This window comes from Erithacus rubecula (genome assembly GCF_903797595.1).
Source record: "Erithacus rubecula genome assembly, chromosome: 21".
Classification (NCBI taxonomy): Eukaryota; Metazoa; Chordata; class Aves; order Passeriformes; family Muscicapidae; genus Erithacus; species Erithacus rubecula.
In genome coordinates this window covers 10,125,597-10,149,835 of record NC_136673.1, presented here as the reverse complement: position 1 = coordinate 10,149,835, position 24,239 = coordinate 10,125,597, and the positions used below count along the sequence as shown (strand labels likewise).

At 48.7% G+C, this 24,239-nt stretch overlaps 1 protein-coding gene across 27 annotated transcripts in view; it reads right to left on the bottom strand.

The window, feature by feature from the left end:
• The window catches only part of ZNF618 (zinc finger protein 618), a 152,240-nt gene that overhangs the window by 34,956 nt on the left and 93,045 nt on the right, over positions 1 to 24,239 (bottom strand). For 10 of the 27 annotated variants that reach the window (XM_079324059.1, XM_079324039.1, XM_079324045.1 and 7 more), the window contains 6 exons: positions 20,341 to 20,379; positions 10,295 to 10,378; positions 5,086 to 5,175; positions 3,698 to 3,733; positions 2,883 to 2,960; positions 1,829 to 1,918 (listed from right to left, as the gene is read on the bottom strand). In XM_079324059.1, the coding sequence (XP_079180185.1) occupies positions 1,829 to 1,918; positions 2,883 to 2,960; positions 3,698 to 3,733; positions 5,086 to 5,175; positions 10,295 to 10,378; positions 20,341 to 20,379 (417 nt within the window). The remainder of the gene's footprint in view (positions 1 to 1,828; positions 1,919 to 2,882; positions 2,961 to 3,697; positions 3,734 to 5,085; positions 5,176 to 10,294; positions 10,379 to 20,340; positions 20,380 to 24,239) is intronic. The other 17 variants (XM_079324047.1, XM_079324051.1, XM_079324065.1 and 14 more) reach the window with 3 other exon arrangements.

The following is a 24,239-nucleotide window of genomic DNA, read 5'->3' as shown; positions in this document are numbered from 1 at the left end:
TGAGGATGTACTGGCCAGCCTGCCTTGGGAGCTCATCATGGCCTCTCCCATATCCTCATCAGGGTTTGTGGCTTATTGTAAATCATAAATCTTACTGGTCATGGGAACTAGGAGAGGAGAAAAGAGGTTTAAAAAAAAAAGGAAAAAGAAAAGTTTACGGGGAGGGAATCTTGTGAAAATATTATCTTGATCTGATCTTGAGTGTCCTTATAGTTAAAGATAATTGAAAGGACTGAAACCCATCTGCACAGCTCAGGGCCTGCTGATCAAGCCTGCAGAAGGGGCAGCTTCTTCTTTTCTTCTGCTGCAGAAACTACAGAGCAAGAATGGCTTCAAGCCCAGCACCCAGAACATGCCTCCTCCTCCAGAACTGGCTCCCAGGAGCCACACAGCATCAGGCAGGAGCCTAAGCTGCCCCTGCCAGGAGAGGGGCAGGGCCTGGGAGGGGGCACTGGAACTGTAGGGCCCACTGCAGGCACAGGCTCCCACAGAAACACAGCTGGGGTTTCTTTTCTGCTGGAGAGCCTGGACTGGAACCAGCAGCTCAGCTATTACTATAACTGCTTGGGAAGGTGGAAAGACATCAGTGGCAATAAATCCCCTTGAAATGGGAAGGTAAGAATTAGCTAGAGGTGCTCACAGCACACTGCTCCTGAGCTCTCTGCAGGGGGAGCAGGGACCCCAGAGCCCTGCTGTCCAACAGCTCCTCTGTGACAGGAAATGGAGCCACTGGTGACCAGCTTTGCTGAGGGGTGAAAACACCTCAGGGAACCAGAGGAACAACTGTGATGTGTGCAATCCCAGGCACTGGGGCATGTCCTTAGCACATGGCAGATAGCAAGATTAACTTTGTGATGATAATGCTGGCCATCTATTTTATGCCCCACACTTTTACCATGGTCCATATCCAAGCTTCTGAGAACCTGCATGGCATCTGCCACCAAGCCTGAACAGCGAGTCTGGAGGACCATATTCCCATGGAGCCAAGGGTGCCTCACTACAATCCCTCTAAACCGATTGCAGGTGATTTTGGGGTGGAAGCGCCCCCTGCCGGCCGCAGCTGCAGCGCGGAGAGCTCGGCTCATCCCTGCTGTCCATCCATCACCCCAAAGCCTGGAGCAGGACAGGACACCCCGGGCACTTGGCAAAGCCCAGGGCAGCGCTGGGAAGGGAGCAGGAAGTTCAGCTGGAAAGAACTTCTCTGCAGACTTTGAAAGTATTCAAATCCAGCAGGTAGCAAAAATTACTCTCAATATGTTTAGTGAAATTTTGCATTGAATTACACCGAAGTGCTGGTTAAAGCCTTCCCTTCTGGGTGGGGAGTGCAGAGCACAGTGCTGTACACTTTGCTGACAATTGCCTTGTCCTGAGCTCCCTGAAATAAATAATTTATTGAGTGTGTTTTAGTAGCAAGCTGCTGAGGTCATTTAAATGATTTTGAAACCAGTTTTCACTGAAATAATTCCTGAGAAGTTCATAAGAAAGATGCTTCTTCCCTAACATGTATGTTCAGTTATTATTTAGGGGAGTATGAATTGTTGTGCATCACTTCAGTAAAACAAGAGCCTAAACCATCAACCCTACAAGGAATTCTTGTGTGAAATTCCATGGACTGGGGTTAGAGCTCGGAGACTTTCCACACCTAACAGAGTCCCTGTGAGAGGGGATCCCAGCTCAGCTTTACAGTGCCCTGGTCAGCACATGATCCATGTCCTGCCCCCTGCAATCCCACAGCTCCAGTGGAAGGATCCCCAAGAGTGGAGTCTCTCCTGGCAGCCTGGTGCTCCCCACAAGCCCTGGAGGTGCCAGCCCTGCAGCAGATACTCACTGATGGGGGCGTGCAGAGCCACGTGCTCTTGGTAGGGAGTGTAGTACTTGTACTGCTTGCCACAGAACTCACAGGTGTAATTGCCAGTTTCTGTGAAATGAACAGGGACAAAGGTCAGGAAGGAGGGCAGCTCTCTCACACAACCCCCAGCAGAGAAACTGGTCAGGTGACACAAACATTCCTCATGCATGTGGAACTTGCCTGCTCTGTAATCCACACTTCCTTTTCCCAAGAAAGAAAACATTCAATACAGAGAGATGGACCATGCATGAAAAGTCCAGTAGAACTGAACAAGCTACAGAAGATTACCCCACAATTACAGCAAGTAAGTGTGCAAAACAAGGGAGAGAATCCAGTTCTAAAGTCTGTATTACAGATGACACAGTTCTGGTTACAGAGTGTGGGATGTGTGGACAACAGAATAGTCAATCCAGGAAATGAACAGTCAAGTTCAAGTAATAGAAAACTTTTATTTGGAATTGTGGAGTTCTCTTGCAGGAGAAGGGGCTTTTCTGGAGTAACTGTTCATTCCTGCTTTGGGGATATTGGAAATAATGGAGTGTAACCAGACACTGATACCTCCTCTTCTTGCCAGTGCTGAGAGTACAGAACTGGCAGCAAGCTGCAAGATGAAGGAAAATCCATGGATAATTGATTGGTTCCAAAATGGAAAATTTAGAGAAATGCTTTGGCAAAACCTGGTGTTCTCTGTTTCCCTTTGCTCTGTTTGAGGACCTACCACACAGGCAGTGTGAATGAATCACCTGCCAGCTCTCAGTGCACCTTCAAGCCCTCTCTCATCCCTGCCAGACTGCTTTTCCTCTGAACTCCCTTGCCTCCTCTTTGCAGAGCTCTTGAGCAGAACACATCACAAGGCTGCAGCTCTCAGGGCCAGGGCTCTTGGTGTTTGATTCTCCTCTGAGCTCTGTGAGCACCCAAATCCCAACCCCTCTGTGTAATGCAGTGCTTCCTGCTTTTTCTAGAGGTACTGCAGCCAAAGGCAGGTGTGAACCCCTGAGCTTTCCTTTCTGTTTGAAACAAGAATGACTCTTACTGGGCCCAATCTTCTGGAAGGGTTCAGGCTCCTCCTCCTTGACGTCGTCGGCGGCGATGACGGCCTGGTCGTAGGGGTCTGCAAGAGAACAAAACCACAGCACAGCTGACAACACCTCAGCTTTACCTTCCACAGCTGCATGGGCACTGAATGCTCCTGCACCTGTAACCACATTTCCATCTGTAACAGGACTGCAAGACAGGAATTATAAACCAGTGACCCCTCTGCCTGACTTGTCCCTCCTCCTCCTCAGGTGCCCAGGATTACCCCTACTCCCAGCCCATTAACAGCCTTGTAGGAATTAATGTTTTAAAAACACAGAGAAAAACTAAATAAACACACTGCAAAGTCTGATCCATACTTCCTTCCAGGGAATCTCCCCTCTAATGCTGCTGTACTGGCTGACAGAGGACATGGCAATGCAGTCTGCAGGCACATCACCTAACAAATACCAACCTGGGACTTCTACCAGCTAACAGCACAGCTAGCAACAAATCACAACCCAACCCACTTTGGAGAAGAATTTGGTTTATGCCTTGAACTATTTACAAGATCACCAAAGATATGAAACACCTACTTTGACTGCCTGAAGCCTGACCAAGTGTATGTGCAACAAAAGCCTGGTATCTGCTAGGGCTGGGCATCAACCTACTGGCTGTAGACACTGGGGAGGGAGAGAGGATGCTCCCTGTCCCACAGATACTCCTGACAAAACTCCTTTGACTCTTACAAACTCAGAATCAACCTGCTGTGTCTGAACTACTGAATGCTCAAAAGGGTTTGTGAAATAAAGCACACAAAGGAGCTCAGCTTACCTGCCCGGTTTTCTGGGGCCCCTTCCACACTAAAAACTAACACAGAATAGAAGAAGGAGGGGAAGAAACAAAAGAGAAATTAAATCCTCTTAAATGGTCTTGTTTTCCTCCTGCATTTCACATACTGCTGCAGCACATTTCAGCCCCACTGAATAAACCAGGCTTTGTGCCCCAGTCCCTCCTCTTCCCAGCAGCATCCTCACAGGACCTGGTTGAGCATGCCCAGCCCTAATGCACACAGATGCTCAAGGCCTTTGTTCTGACCCTGACATGGCCCCAGGTGAAGTTCAGGAGCAGAGCTGCCTCACCCCTGAGTGTGCTGGAACACAGTAGCCCCAGGGGGGAGCTGGGACACTCCTTGCACACACATGGAGCCATTTCCAAGCCCTCCAATGGCCCTTGGCAGAGCTCCCTGAGACATTTCTGACTGAAGCAGCCCCATTCCCCTCACAGTGACTGTCAGTGCCACTAATTTTCTCCTGGCTCCACACAGGAAGAAGGGAGCTGGCAGTGGTGCCCTGCAAGAGAACACTGGCTGCTCTTAGAGCATGTTCAGATGTCCACACATTCCAACACCACCATTTTTTTGGACAACCATGTATTGTGAAAAACCATTTGTTTTTCTGAGACAGCCCAGCCATTCAAAACCTGTTGCTCTCCAAGCAGCCCCTTTCTAGAACTCTCCTTGGCCAAGTGAGGAGCAGTACTGACAGGCTTGCAGCACACATAGGGAAGGTCTGGAGTATCTGTGCTCTGAGGTGAGGAGCTTTAGATGTTCAGTAAGTAGGGGGAAAGCCAGCATGTTGATACTCATTTACCCCAATGCAGAATAAAGAAACTCTGCTTCTGGCAGTGAGTGTCTGCTCATGTCCAGGTGTCACCAGCCTAGGCCACATCTACAGTCACAGAAGAAAAAATGGCCTTTAAGGGCCACTGACAACTTCATCACTTCACTACCACAATGATTAACAAGAATGAAGCATTTCCCAACTCTGAGATCTGAAATACTTCACAGAGAAGTAAGTTTGGAACAAACCTGTAAATTCAGAAACCAAAAAGCAACAAACTTCTTCCCAGCAAGTAATCAGGTTGACCCTTTACCTTGAGGCACTCAGTCCCAGCATCTCCATGCTGACCATGAACCTCACTGCAGACACACTGCAAGGTCCCCAGGTCCCAGCAGAGGTGTTGTGCTGATGCACACAGAGAGAATCAGGCACAGCAAACTCCTTCCTGCAGTGCCTGTAGACTGTGCCTCCATGGCAAAGAGGTGACTGTGCAGTGCCACGTCCTGCACACCACAGCCCCACACTCCTGCACAGCCACATTCTGCTTCCCAAAGACCTCTCAGCCTACTTCAGGTGTCTGAGTGTCAAAACATTACTCACCATCCACGGCATGAAGGTCTCTGTGCTCTTGGAAGCAGCTATAGTATTTATATTTTTTCCCACAGATGTCACACGTGTACCTAAAATTGTCTGTAAGGAAGAAGAAAACAGACCAGTTTAGAAACCTTGAGGAGAAATGTAAGCTCTGCAACCACACTGCTCAATCAGACACCCCCATGCACTGACACATCCCACATGCTTTGTCAGGTCTCTAAGGCACACAGACAACTACTGCCTCACACTGTTGCCCCTGCCCCACACTATATGGCTTGGGCCATATTCTGATTTATTTCCTCTTCAGCCAGCTCTGCTCTCCAGGGCAGACCCCACAGACCTCACAGCAACAAGGATGCAGGCCAGCAGGCCCTGCTAGCATCTCCTTTGGAAGTTCAGGGCTCAGCAAGTTCAGGGACAAGCAGCTGTTGGTCAGAATGGGGACAAAGGGGCAGAACTGAACACAATGTATGAGCTGCTAGAAAACAAAGCCTTAATACACCAACTCTGATGTGGACTGGATGTGAGCACACACCTGCTTCTCACTGCTGCTGTTTACTGATTCCCACCTGCACCCAGGATCCTGTCAGAACCAACAAACCCAGGACACCCAACAACCCAAGGCATGCAAGGCAGTAAGGTGCCCAGTGAAGGGAGGACTGATGAAGCTTGGTTTCACATCCATCTGCTCCCCACACCCCATCACTCATCCCAGCATCAACCAAGCCTTCACCACAGCTGTGTGGGGCAGACAGATGCAAAACAGCTCCAAGTGTTTATGAATCTGGTTTGCTCTGAATGGGGATCAGTGTCTTTAGCTCAGCTATCACATCAGTGCAAGAGCAGGATTTCCCTGGTCAGTGTTTGCCCCTCTGCTGCCTGCCACACCCTGGGGTACAGACTGCCCTCCCTGAGCAGTCACCCCAGCTGTCAAATGGCTTGGTGCTATGAGCAAAGTGGCAAACATGATGAAGTCTACAGCAAACACAGTGAAACACACTGGTTTGTACAGCCACAAAAGATCTCAAAACCAGTGTGTTTCATTGCCAGCAGGAGCAAGGAGTGCAGGCAGCAGCTCCCAGGGCTCCAGAGGATTGCCATGCAGCAAGCTCCTCTGCAGTAGTGTAATTGTATCCATGCATCCCTACTATCAGCAAAGCTAAAGCCTTGTTTTTCCTCTTCCATGCTGTGTTCAAACACACCAGACTGTGCACATTAAATGAGCTTTTATTCTACTTCTCCATCACTTTACTTGTAAAATTACTCCATATTTTAAGCTAGGATGTATTGGTACAGTGTAATCACTCACTTGGGTTCAGCACTCAGTGCAGCAGCACACGGGGGTCAGCACTAAATAAAGGATCCCTGTCACCCTTTATTCAGAGTGACTGTAGAAGCTACGATGATCTAGCAGAGAAAAATGCCAAATCTAAATGGTGTTAAACAGCTGAGCACTAGAACTTTACCTCTGTGACTAAAATATATTTGTATCTTAATCACAGCACAGAGTTAAGGGGTTTTTAGAAGTCTAGGGCTGGACAAGGAAGGAAAAAGGACTCACTGCAAAGACAATGCATGGCTCGAGGGAGAGGAGGAGCAGCACAACACACCTGTGAGGACATTCCAGTGGCAAAAGCACTGGCAAGCCACGTTTAACTGTGTTTGCTCCATTATGGGGTCTTATGCAGGCCCCTTCTGTGGTGACACACCAGTGCTGAGGGCCTCCCTCTACCCTGGGCCCTCTCCCACAAGCAAGAGGATCTAATGATTGCTGCTGAGTATCTGTGTAGCTGTTGTAAAAACCCCCCAGACAATTAGCACAGTCAATTAGCAAGTCAAGTAGCAGACTAACTCCTAACTTGGTATCAGCAGTTAGTCCCACCTGTGGGTGTCCCCAAACCAAGGAATCAACTTCCTTTCTGAAGTGCAATGAGCTCTACACGACCAACTGAAGATTAACTCTTCAAAGGAGTCTCAAAGACCAGGCACTTTTCACATTCAAATAACAAAAACCTATGGCCTTAGTTTGGAAGAAAAGTGCTCATTATACAAGACTTGTTGGAACAGAAGAATCTAACTAGCTCAGTAAATAAGACTTGTTAGAACAGAAGAAATCCAACTAACACACCATTTCACAGGGCCAGACATGCTCCCAGTGATCCCTGTCACACAAGGGAGACCTTACTGTCCCTAGCAAAGCCCATGCTGGGTGTGGGCACTTCTGCCCTGGGCACTGCAGGGGAACGTGGAACATGGAACAAGTGTAACAGCACTGCCCAGAGAAACAGGGGTTTGCTCCTGTTATTAGGCGACTGTCCCTGCAGGCAGAAGCATCTCCAGGGTTTACAGAAAAGTAAGAACTTGTTCCAGCTGGTCTAGCTTGGCACTGATCTCCTGGGCTCTGTAGGAGAGAACACGCAGCAAAGAGTGCCCAGCCTTAGAGACAGGAGCTTTATAGAGAATTCACAAAGTGCTGAGAGCTGCCCATGTGCAGCCAAGCTTCACCTCTCTGAACAACAGGCCCTGTTCAGGCTGCTCCCAAGAGCCAGACCTCCTCCTCCTTACCCAATAAAGCCATCTCTGCTGACAGCCCTGAACAGGCCCAGTGCTGCCCCCAGCAGACTCTGCTTTCTTAGCAAGAAACTCCCTGGGCAGAACTAGCCCTGCAGAACTGCTTAGAATCACAGAATCTCCTGGGCTGGAAGAGACCCACAAGGATCAGACACCCAACAATCTCAGAGCACTGTCCAAGCACTTCTAGAGCTCTGTCAGGCTGTGCCCACGTGGAAACTGTTCCAGGGCAGCTTTCCTGCTGTGAGTTACAACTCCTACCCCAAGGTATCCAGCTGGGGTACAGTATCCAGTACCTGTAACACACCTGCCATGGGAAGAACTGCAAGGGACTCCAGGTGTTCAGGTGTAGCTGCAAGCCCACAACTAAACCCATCCCTAAACCTCTAGCGAGGTGGATCCAGACAGAGCCAAACTAACACTACCTAGCAAGTTTGCTGAGATTCACTCTCTGCTGTCACCAGGGCTCCACCTGCACAGCCACAGCAGCAGGCACTGTTAGGGCAGGGAAGGACACTCCTCAGACCCCAGCACATGGGTTCAGTGCTGGCCCTACTGCTATTCACATCCTCTCTGTCAGCTGAGCAGTGACCCTGCTGCAAACACAGACCTTCAAAATGCTCCAAAGACATCTGGTTAATCCCCAGACTCCAGCAAGTATCCTGCTCGTTCATGCTCAGGAGCCTTTCCAAAATGAGCAGGGATTCCAGAGAGAGGTCTGGTGAGTACCAGCTGTACTTAGTTAACCAGCTCACAATTAATCTTTAATACACAGGCCAAAATAGAGCACCTCCTCTTGCATCAGTAGGAGAAAATGCAAGGCACAGCCTCATTACAAGGCAGCTCCTCAGCTATAAAGGCCTGACACACTCAGATGGCAAATTGGCAGGTTTTTCAAGTACCCCAAGAAATTAACTCCACGGGGCCTGAAGGAAGTTTTGACCCCTCTACTTGCAAGAGGACCCCAATAAAAGAGGGGGAATGAGCTGCTCTTCTCTCCCATTTCCAGGAGCTGCTGCCAGCTGGCTCCTGTGGTGTGTCCAGCACTCACTGGGACTGGCTGAACCCCCTGTCCCAGGGCTGAGCTCAGCTCTCTTCCCAGATCCTGCATTCAAGATCTGGAGAATTTTTGTTGGTTTGATTCATATATTCCCCAGAGAAGGAAGCACATATGTCATTTTAGCAGGAAAGAGAGGGCAGAGAACACATGTCCAGCAGTGGCAGCCAGAACAAGACACTTCTTTCCTTAGGACACTTGGCCTCAATGGATTTTGCTTTAGAAACCTAGGAAGGGAATAAGAGCAATCAGAAATGTATTGAAAGGTCAGGAGCTCTGTATTACTAAAATTTACTGTATAGCTAGAAATACAGATCACCTCACCCACCCTCCTAAGTGTAGGAATACTACAAAAGTTGGGTACAAACTGATCCTCACTGGGCTCCAATGGCTCTGCACAGCATCCCAGGAACCCAGACTGGAAATAGTCCCATCCAGCTGACATCCCTGCAATGCTGCCAGCACAGCCCACAAAGGGCCCCAAACTCTGGGCTCTGCCCACAGCAGCTGCAGGAGGTAATCAAGGACTTATCTAAGGTGAAGAATACTTTTCACCGGGCCCAGAATTCACACTGAACTTTCAAATTACAGAAGCCACAAAAGCTACTTGCTAGAGGAGCTCTCTCAGCAGCTGGCACTCTGCAGATACCCTGAAATCCTATTGATCCTACTCTTGCAGAGCACTGCAGGAACAGCTGGCTAGCAGGAACAGCCTCCACATGTGGAAAGGCAAAACTGCTGAATCTAAACAGATCACAACAACCTGCTGAATTCTTCCTAACACCCAGAAGTGCTGCAGGTCCCAGTCAGGACAAAAGCAGGAAAATAAGAAGATGGCAGTCTAGACAGCACTGCTTGTCCTGCTTCATGATCTGGGTGGCTCCTTTGCACCAGCACGTTTGGGAATGGCAAAGGAAGCACCCAACATAAGGAATTCTGTTCTAAGTCATACATTCTATGACAATTCCACATTCCTCATTCACCTTGGCAAAGAAGGTTTCCCAAACATGAAGTCTGGGAGCAGCTCTTAAAGGGGAGGGGCTGGATTTCTTACAGCTGCAATTTCTTTATGTCACCTCTGTGTTTGAGGCTGTGGTGTTTCTGGCCCCAAAAAGGCTTTCTGACTGGGGCTTAAGTGACCACAAAGGATCAGCATCATCCCTCCACCTTTGGCCAATGGATCAACAGTTGATGACATGATCTGATCCTCAGTTTCACCTTCCTTGTTTCCTGAAAATCTGCTGGCAGATGCTCAATTCCTGCTGGTGACAGAGGGCTGGAGCTGGGGAATGGCTCTGTGGCAGTACCTGGAACAAGCACCACCTTTCCTGGGATATCTGCCTCACCATGAGCAACACCAGCACTCTTCAGGAAGAGCCTGTCCCCATGGCTAATCCACCTGATGCAAAGAAACAGGACAGGATGGCATTTTCTGAGGAACATGCTGCATGCTTCCCACTGGGAAACACCTTTCCAAGCTGTGTCCAGGGCACACTCCACCTGAGCAGCCTCCCCAGAAGACCCAGAGCGCAGCTACCGCTTCCTTACAACACATCAGGGAAAAAACAAAACATCTGGGACCCTCACTTGTTTCTGTGGATTCCACCCAGGGCAGCACAAAGACAGCTCTGGAGAGAGGCTTCTTCTCCCTTTCCGCAGCCAGAGGGGCACCTAGATGGAAAGGAACACATTTATGGCTTCCTAAGCTGGCAGGACACCCCCGCGCAGGCTCCCCCACAGTGCCTTCGACCTGAGCCTTGGGCATCCTCTCAGCACTCCTCCCAGACTGCCAGTGAGGAGTGGCAGAGTCAGGGCTGCAGACAGGAGCACAGACCTCCCTCTCCTCCCCGCTGGAACTGTGCCTTGCACACAGCTTACAGCTTTACAGCAGCGTTTTACAGCCAGGGACAGAGCTGCCAGTAAAATCAGCTTCAATTTACATCAGAACTCTGCTTAACGCTGTATAATGGCAAAATTCCTTCAAAAGGGAGCAGGACTGAGCCCAAAGTCAGCAGCAAACCCTTAAGAGGATTAAAGTACCCAGAGTTACATTAGTAAGGATTAAATAATAATAAAATCCAGAATTCTGGAAAGGACAGAAACCCTCACACACAAAGGCACAAGCCAGATCCTAAGTGGGGGGTAAGGAAAAAATTTTCCCTATGGGCACACTATTCCAAGATCACTCAGTTCACAATAATTTACTTCCTTCCAACAAAGGTTTGGCCTCTGTCAGGAACACACTGGATTAACACTGTGCTTCCCATGCTTCACACAGGGGCATCCTTGGGACACAACCTGCCAAGCCAGGAATAATCCCAAACCCTCACACAGAGGGGTCAAATGCCCTGAAATGACCCCAAAATTGGTGCAAGGTGCTGGCTCACCTTCCAGCTGGCAAGGGACCCAAGGAGAGGTGAGAGGGCATGGAGCAACAGGCTCGTACTTGCCTTCTCCAGGAAGGGTTCCAGAGCCACTCCAGCTCCTGAGAAGAGCTGCCACAGGTGCAGTCAGGAGCTGCAAGGCTGAACTCACCTCACAGCAATTTTTAAGCTTTCAGGTTGGTTTGCAGAGAAATCTATAAATTCTGTGATATTTTATTGAAACCATGTGTCAGCTGAATGTATTATAATGGAGATTTCCCTCCAGGTTTGGAAACTTGATGTGAGACTACCAGGAATTTCCCTGCAGAGGGGAATATCCTGGTTTAACTTCTGAGAGAATGAACTATTGTTCAGAGTAGTCTGATGGTCACAAGCTCTATTATTTTTTAAAAAAATGTTTTAGGGAAAAGGTGTTTTGGACTCTACTCACTGGATGCTGAGAGACAAAAGACATTCTCAGGATGTTACACATCAAAGAATTTCCTTCTCCCTAAGCTAAAAGTATGCTCAGGTTGAATCCAAACAGATAGCAAATATCAGCCATTTAAAGCAAAAATATTAATTTTACAATTTTCCCCCAAATCAGCATCATGAAGCAGGATATTGAGACTCCATGACAGAATTCAGACACATGAGAACACATAACAGGAGCAGATCTGTCTCATCCTGCCCCATTCTATTGTCACTTCAGGGCAGGGCAGGGTTCTTAGGTTGGAAATTCAAAGTGTAAATAAGGGGAAGATAAAGAATGGTCTAATCAGCATCTTAAAGTGTTACTCCCAGCAATCTGACAATGAACTACCTCAACTTGCACAATTAAAAAATAAGTGTACTTGAACCTACATAACCTGTAAATAAAGGAAGATTTATGTTTCTGTCAATAAGGATGTGAAGCTGCATCTCAAGTGAAAAACTCCCTTCAGCTCACATTGTGGAGTTCTGCATAATACACAATAAAGACAATTTCATTTGAAAGCCCCTTCTGGAGTAAAAATGGTTTGGCTGGGAGCACACTACCCATCTGCCTCAGAACTGCTTGGATTTAAATGCTTGTAGCACAGAGAGTTTCAACAATGAAAAGCAAAACCTCCTCCTGACTTTTTCCTACTCATTTGTCCAGGACTAGAAATTCTGCTCTTACTGTGATTTCCAGATGGGAATTCACATGGATTATCACTGCCTGGTTTCCAAAGTGGAAAGAAAAATGGCTAGTTAAATGACTCAGAACCATGGAGGAAGAGATCCTGACACCATAAAACCTCTTAATGAACAAAATGAAATTAAATTTAGCCAAGGGGATGCAGGACCCTCCTCTCCACAATCACCCAAGGTAATCAAGAATGCCAACCCTCCTGCTTAGGCTGAAATAAAAAGGTGTCAGAAAGGTGATCCCTGTACTCCTCTGCCTTTCTGGTTCTGAAGATCCTTAGGAGGGAAGCTACTGAGAAGTAAAATACTTAAAATACTGAAGGTGTATGGGTTTGTTTGCTATTCAGGTTCAACAAGCAGCTGAACAGAAAAAGGCCAGGCTGAAAGAAGAATTTGGAATTATCACTGGCATAGCTGTTGTACACCTCTTCTGTTGCTAAATTCCAGCCCACACTGAAAGACAGAAAGTGCATCCCTCACTGGATATACCAGGGATGTATTTCTGCCTTCACTAAAACTCTCCTGGTGTTTTGAGGACAAACTGAGGGATGACCAGAACAGTCTGGGATTACTAAAATTCTTATCCTCTTTTTATTGAAATAAATATATTTCTCTATCTTTTTCCTGACTAGGAACTCTGTAAGAGATTTGTTTCCAAGAATCAACATCCAGATTTCTGTAAACATGGTCTATTTGGGCAGCATCTGAGAAAGAATTGCATATTAGCAATTTTCTGTATAAGATCATCTGAAGATCAAAGAATTATAGACAACTTGAAAGCCTCCTCTTCTAAAATCTCTGATTAAAACTACCCAGAGAGACACTGCTCATCTCCAGAGCTATGGAACTGCAGGACTTGCAGAACATCAAAGCCTCCAGAGTGTGTGTCCTGTTCCTGGGCACATCTTTGGGATTTGAATGGAAACACACTGGATATCCAGGAACTGTTCCCCATTTCACCCACCTCAGACAGGGGAAAGGTCACAGAATTATAAAATACTCTGGGTTACAAGGGATTCACAGGAATCAGACCCCCCAACAATCCCAGCCTGTCCATCCCTAGTACTGGAGCTCTGGCAGCCTCGGGGCCGTGCCCATTCCCTGGGGAGCCTGGGCAGTGCCAGCACCTCTGGGGGAGGGAAGAGCCTTGCCCTGAGCTCCAGCCTGACCATCCCCATATCTTGGGATAAGTATTTCCAATATCTCAGGTTTTAAACTCAACATTTCTTCACAGTGCAAACCCCTGAACTAAGTTTCTTATTATTTTCTTAATTCCTCCTCCTGCACTGAAATTTTTCATCCTTGGTCTCAGCCCACTGGTCACTCACATGTGCAGTTGAACATATTCATCTCCTTGTTTGGCAAATGGGAATCTAGAGAGACTTTGCTTACTTAAAATGCAAACACTTTAGGAAAATAAAATCCATTTTTATAGTTCTCCCCAAGGAGCAGGAGAATTATTAAATAAGAGCACTGGGAAAATGAATCAGGCAGTTGTAAATGATTCAGGAGTCACCATGGTGGCTGCAAGTGGGTGTGCACACAGAGCACTCCCTGTATCACTCTTTGCAATGGGGAAGGTGTCAGTGAGCAGAACAAAGCAACTTCCTGGGCTTCACTGTGCTATCCCCCAGAAAAGTAAAAGAAATCAAAAGTTACATTTACTTTAAGGAAACATTTATGTTGCAAATTAATCAAGAAACAGAGATGCTAAAGGTCCTTCCTCAACCAGAAATTAACACCAGCAACCCACCTCCACATCCCATCCCTGTCAGAACATTACAAACACTGTATGAGTAAGGTGTGGGCAAGAAAACCTTCATTTTGACTATATTAATTTCATGGTTTAAATTCACAACCCTCCAAATGTTTTTGCACATGCAGGGCGTTAGCACTGTGCCTCCACAGCTAACATTTCAAGGCATATTCCAGCCCACATCCCTGCTTCTAACCTTTCACTGCTTTTTTTTTTTTTTTTTTTAATTTCTTCTCAGGCTGAACTTTCTCACACTTAGTCAGAGCCCAAAGGGAATATGTTTTTAAAAGATCAGATCAATCATTTTTATTTATGGGGTTCTGAAATATTTACTGTGCATTCTATTTTGGAAAAAAAAAAAGGCACTTTCTTTTTTTCGTCACTGTAACTGCAGTTACACACGTGGATGTACACCAGGTGAGATGGTATTTGTGACTTTCAAAAATTATTTGCAAGCAAGGAGAAGGAGCTCAACACAACAGAAAAGCCAAGAGACACAAAGGAAAATCAAGCTGTGTTATTTGGGATCAGTTGGGATTTTGTGGGATGTGGCCCAGGAGTTTCCATTCTGGGGGCTGGTCACAGTGAGCACTAATGTTCTCTGACAGCTGCTCCTGTTTATGCCAAGATTTAAGGTAAGGGAGAAGGATGCTCAGGGATGCTCTGGGTTTACAGACAGGATCTGGGCTCTGAAGCCTCTCCCAAAATGGGGAGGTCACTGGAGAGCTGTGCAGGATTAACCTGCTGGCAGGCAGAGCACTGCTTTTGGCATCTGCTTTTGAGGAACAGCACAAAACCCAGCTGTGCCTCTTGAATAAAACTGCATCTACACAGGAGGAGAAACAGAGACAGAAAGGCCAGGACCTACCATCAAACAACCATGAGTGGTCCTCCAGTCTCCAGTAAATGTCCCTGAATTGCCATAGTGACAACTGCAACACCCCAGGAATGGAAGCCAGCAGAGCAGTAGAACTGGCTTGTACTGGAGCTCTTTTTCCGTGTTGTTTTCCTGCCCACCCCTCTGGCTGGTGTCACAGAACAGCCTGGAGCACAGCCTGCTTTACACTGCAACTTGCTTGGGATGGTCCTCAAAAAAGGTGTCATCAGGGAAAAATAATAGCACAACCCCCACAGTCAGCAAGCTGTCCTGATTCAGCCAGCCTGACTGACACTGGAGATCAAGGCTCCCAAAAGCACCAGATCCTGATTCTTCCCACTTTTAACAGTGTTTTATTTAAAGAACCCAGGAATGGCAGGACTCTTCACTACAAATTCAATCAGCACTGCTCCCCCAGACTCAGGAATTCTCCCCTGGGAAGAACACTCACAATGTCCCAGATCACTAACCAGACACACCTGAAGTTAATGCATCAGTGGTACTGGGAGATACCTGCAGCTTTTAGCAATCCTTCCCTGCCCACTTCCCTGTGCAATTTCTGGTTTCCTTCCCAGGCCACAGAACTGCAATCCAAGGGTTGTGCCCAGCACTAACTGGGATGCAAGCCCAGGGACCTGTACTTTATTCCATTGACACTCACTCCTGACACTCACTCGTTCATTGCCTCTGGCAAGTCTCTTTCTTTCTGTCCTGCTGCTTCCTGCCTGCCTGCAGAATTCCAAACTCCTCTGGGAAGTGATCCAAGACTCAGCCAGGCAAAGGGCTCAGAACTACTATGGACTGGGAACACTACCTGCTGTATCTGTTAACATTTGGTATTTTGGTATTGAAAGGCCTTTGCTAAGGTGAAATGAGGCAAGTGCCATATTAACATTTGCCAGAGCAACCTGAGTTCTGCCCTGGGCTGGTCTGGGGAGGCAGAGCATTGTAAGAAAGAGCAGCAGTGAGCAGGCAGAGCAAAGCTCTGGTGCCCACACACTCTCAGGTGAGCTTCACGGGCAAAACTGAGTTCCCCTTCAAGCTCTGCAAGCCAGTTATGGTTACATTGAAGATGTTCTTATACGTAAGCTCCTCTTTCCTACAGAAAAGGATGGTACCACACTCCAACAGGCTGAATATTCCAGCTACAGAACCAGAATCCCAGATTGGTTGGGGTTGGAAGGGACCTCTAAAGATCATTTTGTTCCACCACCTGCCATGGCAGGGACCCCTCCCACTGTCCCAGGTGCTCCAGCCCCAGTGTCCAGCCTGGCCTTGGGCACTGCCAGGGATCCAGGGGCAGCCACAGCTGCTCTGGGCACCCTGTGCCAGCCCTGCCCACCCTTCCAGGGAACAATTCCTGCCCAATATCCCATCCAGCCCTGCTCTCTGTGATTCTGTAGCTGTAGCTGGGACATGTGCACTGAATAGAACCCACTGGACACACCCCACTGAGCACACCCTGCCCTGCACCCTGGCTCAGTGCAAACACCTGCTGAGGTGAGAGGAGCAGCTGCCTCAGCCATGTCCCTGCCCCCACAGGGCCCTGGACCCCCTCTTGCTCCTGAGTTTATTCAGTGACCTGTCCGAGTGCCAAGAATGTCCTATGGAATGTGAGCAGCAGGAGGGAGACTGTTTGTTCAGTTTGTAACTCCCCTGAACATGACTGGAATTCCCATGGAGAATGAGAGCACAGACCCAGCCCAAACACCTTCCCTGAGCACTTCTCAGAGTCTGGAGCAGACCACACAAGCATATGAGCATCTCAGAAAAGACCTCCAGACTCTTCTGTGGGAACAGTCAGCTCCCCAGTTGCCAAAGCAGCCATACCTGTCTAGGAAAAGATATCAAACAGACAGTTTTTTCTTCTCTTCCTCGTCCTTGCCAGTTAAAGTTGGTAACAGTCAGACAAATCTCTTTAACACATTAGCACTGTGGGTTGCATTGTTTTCTTCTCTCTCATGTGGGAATTCTGGTCTGGGACCATGAGCCAAGGCTAGAAAAGGAGTGCCCAAAGCCATGTAGCCATGCCCCTGTGAGCACATCCCCCCTCACAACCACAGAGCTGTGGCTCTTCCAGAATGGGTCCAAAAAAATAAAGGGAGTCCCAGAGACACAATCTATTGACTATAAACCCCAAAGGCTGAAAATAACCAACTAAATGCAACAATTTTTCCTCAAGAGACTCTTCAAAGTGCTTTCCCAGCTGGAAAGTCTAAACACCACTGTCTCCTCTTTAGGCAGGCAGTGAACAAACAACAGAGCTCAGCTGAGTCCCAGCTGCCCCCACTGCTCCCTTCCTCCCAGGAAGGAAAAAGGCCAGGATGGGCCTTCCCCCAACAGCCCCTCAGAGCTGAGCAAGGGCACATTCCAGCACAGCCTCACCTACAGTCAGTCCCTCGTCCTCCCTGCAGCCCAGGCTCGCTCTCACAGTCACACTTTGCTGCCCAAAACAGAGCAGGTTGCTGATGGGCAGCCAGGGAGCACAGCACAGGAACTGAACTGCAGCCCAGGTGCTCTGCACAGGTAGCAGCTGAGATGTCACCTGACACACAAGGTTACTTTCAACAGAACTTCTTGGGTGACCACTGGTGGCTCTGAGTAACAGCTGGCTCCAGCAAGTGACCATGGAGAAAATCTGGTCAGCTTTGCAAACCCTGCAGTTTGTGAACTAATGTAGTGTAATGCAGTTATGTGAACTAATCCAGGGCCCCACTGCTGGTCAAGGGACCCCTCACTCACAGGTTCAGGATGACTGCAATCCATGTCCCCACAAAGAAGCACAGGAGAGAGAACAACACTATTCTGTATCCTTTAAATATTGAGTGATTTTTGGGAGAGGGCAGTAAACCATGCCTGCAGAGACCATGAATGTAGAGGTTCCCAATGAGATAGAAATAGCAGAGGAAGATTGGAACAATGCAGACATCTGTAAAAGAGAGGGTGTAAACAGCCAGATGAGGTCACAGAGGAACAGCAGTGCAGCAGTGGGCAAAGCAAAAATAGCAGGAAAGGAAAGATAAATAAAAAATTCCTAAAATATATGAGAAGCAAACAGACTGACAAGGAAACAAGAGAGCCATTGAGTGGAAAAACAAGAAGAGACGTGCAGAAGCAACTAGGGTAGGCCAGGGATTTAACCCAGCCTCAGAGGAGAAGGCACAGGGAGGAAAGAAGAGAGCTGAGTTGTTTTCCTGCAGCAGGAGGAGGGAAGAGGAAGATGACTCTGTCAAGAAATTACAACCATGTGCACTTGGGCACAGCAGCAGAAGCCCAGCAGTCTCACATCCACTCTGCAGGACAAGTGACATGTCCAGGCTGTCCCTCCAGCAAGGCATGGTCACGGTGGATCCTTCTTCCCCTCTCCCTACCCCACTATTCACCATCTCCCCATTCTGGTGCCTTGGTTTGCCTCAACCTTTTTCAGCTAGATGAGACTATTTTGGGATATGAGTGTGGCACATAAAAAGGGGTCAGTAATTCCTGCCTGGGGGAGGGGGCTGGACTCTGCATGAAGATGGAAGCAGTTCCTGCCTCCCCTACTGCTCCCTGCTCCATCTCCAGTGCTACCACAGCAACTTCTTGGAAGCCTGGTGTAGGGAGCAGCAGCTTTTCACTGTTCTCTCCCAGACTTCTGTCCATGATGTTCCCTTCTCCCCCTCTCTCCACGACCCAGACACCACAGAAGAGGCATTTACATCCACAGGAATCCTTCTATAGCTCCAGCAACATTGAGTCTGCCCACACAGCAAAGGTGTGAGCCCTCATGTCTTTTTCTCTCTTCACACCTCACTCTGCCCTATCTTTTCCAGCCAAAAAAGTTCCCACAACAGGTGGGAAGGGGAGAAGCTGACTTACAGAAAAGATAGTATCTCTCTGCATAAGGTGGTTCCCAAGCTCTGGCAAAAGTACCCAATACCCACCCAGGATGCTCACAGCCTAGACCAGAACACAGCAGAGCCTCCCAGCAAAATTCAGAGCAAGGGAGCCAGGAGATGAGCCTGGAAAGCCTCAAGGTAAGTAAAACATCAACAGGCAGCTGAGCAATGACTGAAAGAGAGACAGCAAAGGAAGTGACAGGAACCTGGAAAGGAGTTTCCTTGCTCTTCACAGAGCTGGACTCCCTCAAGGGAAAGAGAAAGGCTCAGCTGCAGAGCCCAGCTCCCCTGTGAGCAGAACACTGTGTGTACACTGATGTGGGATGGCTGCTTGCTACTGAGATGTCTCAGCTCAGGGCTGAGATCTCCATTCCCCACCTGCAGTGAAGTCAGTCCTGCTTCCTTTTGCAGACAGAAAGCCAAGACCTCCCTATGTTAATGCCAATTGTTCACCTATCATAGAACATGGTAAACAAAGAGCTCAGAAAAGGTGGTCTGGTTGTACATTTTTTCTTTACTCTTTATCTAACATTTCTATACCCACCCAAGGTAAGTTTGGTGCTTCCAAGCTGCCGTCTGCAACCACCAATGTTGGAAACTTACCTGTCCAGGGGGAATCATGGCTCTCAGCTAACACACAGCAAAACCCAGGTGGGCAGAGACCTCAGGAGATCTCTGATATGACCTCTGCTCAAAGCTGAGTCTACTCTGAGCTCAGTCCTGGTTTCTTGGGACTTAACCCAGGCTGGGCTCCTAAACCCAAGGATGCAGGACACACCTCTCTGGACAGCTGCTCCACAGCAGCCTCAACCTCTCTTCTCTCCACTTCATGCCCATTATCTCTCAGCTTTCCTGTCCCCGGCAACTGCCTGGCTCCATCTTCCCACTCACCCCTCACGGGGGCCCGGCTCTGTCCCAGCTCCCTCTGGTGCCATCTCTTCCACTGCTGCCCCGGCTCTGGCTCTCCCTCCCCGGGGTTGGGACACACACCCCAACTGCAGTTTAGGGTTTAAAAATCATACATCTATATGCCGCTAGAGAGGCTGGCAGTGCCCTGCCCCTTCACAGGGAAAGGAGGCAGGGGGAGCTCCGTCCACGGTCCCCTCACAGCGCTCACCGTGCAGCGCCCGGGGCACCGCGCTGCCCTGACGGCGGCGGGACAGCGACAGCAGCCTGAGCTGCCGGGGCGTGAGGGGAGAGAGACTGGGGGGCGTGAGGGGAGAGAGAACCCGAGCCGTGAGAGAGCCCGGGCCGTGAGGGGAGAGAGAGCCCGGGCGGTGAGGGGCAGAGACACCGAGCCGTGAGAGACCCCGGGCCGTGAGGGGAGAGAGAACCCGGGCCGTGAAAGACCCCGAGTCGTGAGAGGCGGAGAGACCCCGATCTGTGAGGGGAGAGAGAACTCGGGCCGTGAGAGGAGACAGACCCCGATCTGCGATGGATGAAAGACCCCGGGCCCTGCCCGCGGCCCCGCCGCCGCCATCTCCGCGGCGGGGCCGCCCCCTGCCGGCCGCCTGCGGTACGGCCCCGCCGCAGCCGCGGTCCGCCCCGGCCCCCCGCCCCCCGGCCCCCCCGCGCCCCGCTGTACTTACTGCCTTGCGAGGCTCCTTCCCCTGAGGCAGCTTCGGTGTCTGCAAAGAGAAAGAGCAGCGCTTAGATCCGCCGGCCGTGCTGCCCCGGCCCCGCCGCTCGCTCGCCCCCTCGCTCTCTTCCCCGCGCTCTGCCCGGCCCCTCGCGGGCGGTGAGGGGCTCACCGGGGCTGCCAGGCCGGACATGGCCAACGAGGGCTCGTGGCTGAAGAGCAGCTGTCCACGGTCATACAATGGTGTAGGCTGGAATGGACTTTAAAGTCCTTCCCATTTCACCCCTGTCATGGTAGGGACCCCTCCCACTGTCCCAGGTGCTCCAGCCCCAGTGTCCAGCCTGGCCTTGGGCACTGCCAGGGATCCAGGGGCAGCCACAGCTGCTCTGGGCACCCTGTGCCAGCCCTGCCCACCCTGCCAGGGAACAATTCCTGCCCAATATCCCATCCAGCCCTGCCCTCTGGCACTGGGAGCCATTCCCTGTGTCCTGTGCCTCCATCCCTTGTCCCCAGCCCCTCTCCAGCTCTCCTGGAGCCCCTTTAGGCCCTGGCAGGGGCTCTGAGCTCTCCCTGGATCCTTCTCCTCTCCAGGTGAGCACCCCCAGCTCTCCCAGCCTGGCTCAGAGCAGAGGGGCTCCAGCCCTGGCAGCAGCTCATGGGCTCCTCTGGCCACGTTGAACAGCAAGCGCTGGAAGCCAGGAGCGCGAGCGGTGAACAGCGCACCCGGCTCAGCTGCCCCGGCTCCCCCACCGTGCCTGCGCTCCATGGGCAGTGATGGCAAAGCCTCCACAAGAGACGGGAATTCCCCCAGGGTGAGTCTATCCTGGCCTTACTCAAGGGAGATGTGAAAAGAAGGGAGAAAAAGCTCCCTCCACTGTCGTGTGTGGGACTGCAGCAAGCACAGAGCAGAGATCGTGTTCAAGCCCTAAATGAATGCAACAGGCAAAACTGCAAGCTGGAAAACAAACCCCAAAGTTACGAGTCAAGGATCATAGATGATTAGGATTTTCAAGCCAGTTTGGAGTGTTTCATATTCATTCTAAATTACATATACTGTATGTCACATTATCTAATAATGTAACTGCGTTGCAAAATATTCCATATGTCTGTTGGAATGATGCTCACACTGTGCTGGAAACCACAGCTGCAGAATGGCACAGCGTTTTTGAATTTAAAATTTTCAATCTTAAGTAATGAGCACTGTTTGCATTTAATTTCCTTATTTCTTAAAAATAATAAAAACAAATGATTGTGGGTTTGGGAGTTTGTACATTTCTACTTGATTAACCTGCCCGATTAGATCATTTTTCTAGGCAATGGTATTAATTGGGCACAACTTAATAAACTCAGGGGCCAGATCAGAAACTCTCAGTATCAGATGCAGAACCTCAACAGCAAAGCCCAGGATTTTTCCACAGCTTCTATATTTTTTTTTAATTCCCACCCATCATTCAAGGCAAAGCAGCTATGGCACAATAGATTTATGCAAAATCCTGTCCTGGTGTTCACAAGCAATGGTATAAACAAACTGTAAAATATATGGACTATTTAAATAAAAAGTACTTTAGTCAAATTTAACAAGCATCAGGCAACAAACAAAATTTGAGGAACAGCCATTTCAGAACTGCGTCAAGAAATGTTGTTACTCTTAGTCATAAGACAGACTAAAATATTCATAAATTAAAGAATCACCAAGTAGAAATCCCCTTACAGCCCACTCTATATCACCTTTGAGGTCAGATCAAGTAATTACAGTTGTGAAACAAAAGACGAATTTCTGAGAAAGTTGCAAAAGTCAGTAAGAATAAGGAGGTGGGCAGGAAGCTGGAAAATGGGCCAGTTAACTCCTGTGTCCCAAGAAACTTTCTGCATCTCATATGAGTATTTGCTGCAGACTGGGAAATGCACATGAGAAAAGTGGATCTTGGCATGCAGGGCACAGGGCAAAGGACCTCCCCAAAATCATCTGATATTTTCAGTAACAAATAACATACAGCTCAAGAATGCCATCTCTACTCAGGGATGGTTATTCCTCTATTACTTTTCTACTCCTCACCTCAAAATCCTTTCAGTGACAGAACCACTTTAACTCAGACTCCAAAAAATGTGCACTCTGGAAAAAAGCATTTTTCCATATTCACCATTTGAATGAGTCATCTTCCTTTTCATATTTTTCGAATTGAGCAGAACCCATTCTTGGAAAACATTAATCTGAAACTTGAAAAGCTTAGAGAAGTTTTTTAACAACTGGTGAAACTCGAAACTTCGTCTGAAGAATCCAGCCCCACTCAGAGCATCCAGGATCTGTTGTGGTGAGGGCAGCTCAGCCCTCAGCTGCCACTGTGGGGAGGACATGGAGAGCTGATGGGCTTGGGGGGAGGCAATGCAACAACTTATAATGTAAATAAATAATAATGAAAAACAACTTGAGCAAAATCGTCAGTCAACCCAGAAAAGCTTATCTGGAAACAGAGAACTTCCACCAGTTCTTGGGCTAGAGGTGATATATCCTGCGAGGGTTAAACTCCAACCTTGCTATTTTCTTTCTTTGCTTTTGGAAGAATTCTCCTTTGGGTACAGATCTCCCTTGCTTGGCCTCAGCCCAGAGGTTTATAAATTTGCTGTTTGAAAGTCTAATAAAGCAATTTCAGCCCTTTTTTTAGGAGTTATCTAAAAGCAAAATAATTTTCCTGACTCAAAACATGCAGATGCTTTGTTGCTCATGTTGCTTAAACACGACCCAACCGTACAAAGCAGAACTTTCTAGCTGACTAACTCCTGAAGGCAATCCAAACCTTTTAATGACCTGAAAAACCCCACACAGCTAAAATAAAAGCACCGTAAGCAAAACATTTTTAAGCTCTGGGTTGCATGGAGGTGAAGTGGTAACATTTGGGCCAGAGCCTTCCATCAGCACTGGGAATGTGCAGCCCCTCTGCTCCAGCTGAACTGCAGCAGGAGGAAGGAGCTGGGATCCTGCAAGGCTGCATGGCCCTCACAAAGGAGCCTTTCAGCTCCACAACATAACTTTTTTGTTTGGTTTCTTTTTTTTTTTAAATTTTATTTGTGAGTTTTGGGGAGGCAAAGGGGAAGGAACACAACCTTTTCCTTTCTTCCTCCATGAAACATAATGGGGAAATTTCTTACCTACATTTCTGTTCTTTGCAGAACCCTTACATGGGGATTTCCATGCCTGGATCTCTTGGCTTTCAGCAGAAAGCAGAATTGGAACATCCCTGTGAGGCAGCACGTCCTGAGGCAGAGCTGCCTCAGCCCTTCTGCAAACTGCCAGAGCAGCTCCCTGAAATTCTCCAGCCAATGCTCAGCACCACAGGGAAGGCTCAATAAACTAAGAAAATGCCCTGGTTTATATTATAAACTCCCCTGCTCCTGAAGGCAGACAAGAAAAGAAATCAGCCTGAAGAACACGGGTCACCTCCAATGCAGCTTGTCTGCCACAGAGCTGGAGTGGAGGCAGGTGCAGCTATAAAAAAAGTCCAGAAAATTTCTCCAAAAAATGCTCATTGCAAATTAAAATGTGATGTTGCCAGGGTGAAACTCTTCATGTGGAACTGAATAGCTCAAAGGATGAGGAGACATTAAGTTCTGCACAGGGCAAAACAAGCAGTGGGTAAGGACAGATCAACTGCATGAGCAGAGAGGGTGACAGACCTTCCTCCTGCTGTAAGGCCCAGCTGGGCCCTGGACACAAAAAGCAGCTCAGAAATAACCCTGGTCAAAGCAAGGACAACTAGAGGCCCCCAAATTGCATTTTGTGTCAGAGTGGTGATGACAGACAGGCTGGTGACACAGATGTTTGGTTCTGCCCCAAAGGTCCAAAGCAGATCAACACCAGTTCCTGTGCTCTCCCCTGGCCTGAGTCTTTTCTATCTTCTGCTTTGTCATCTG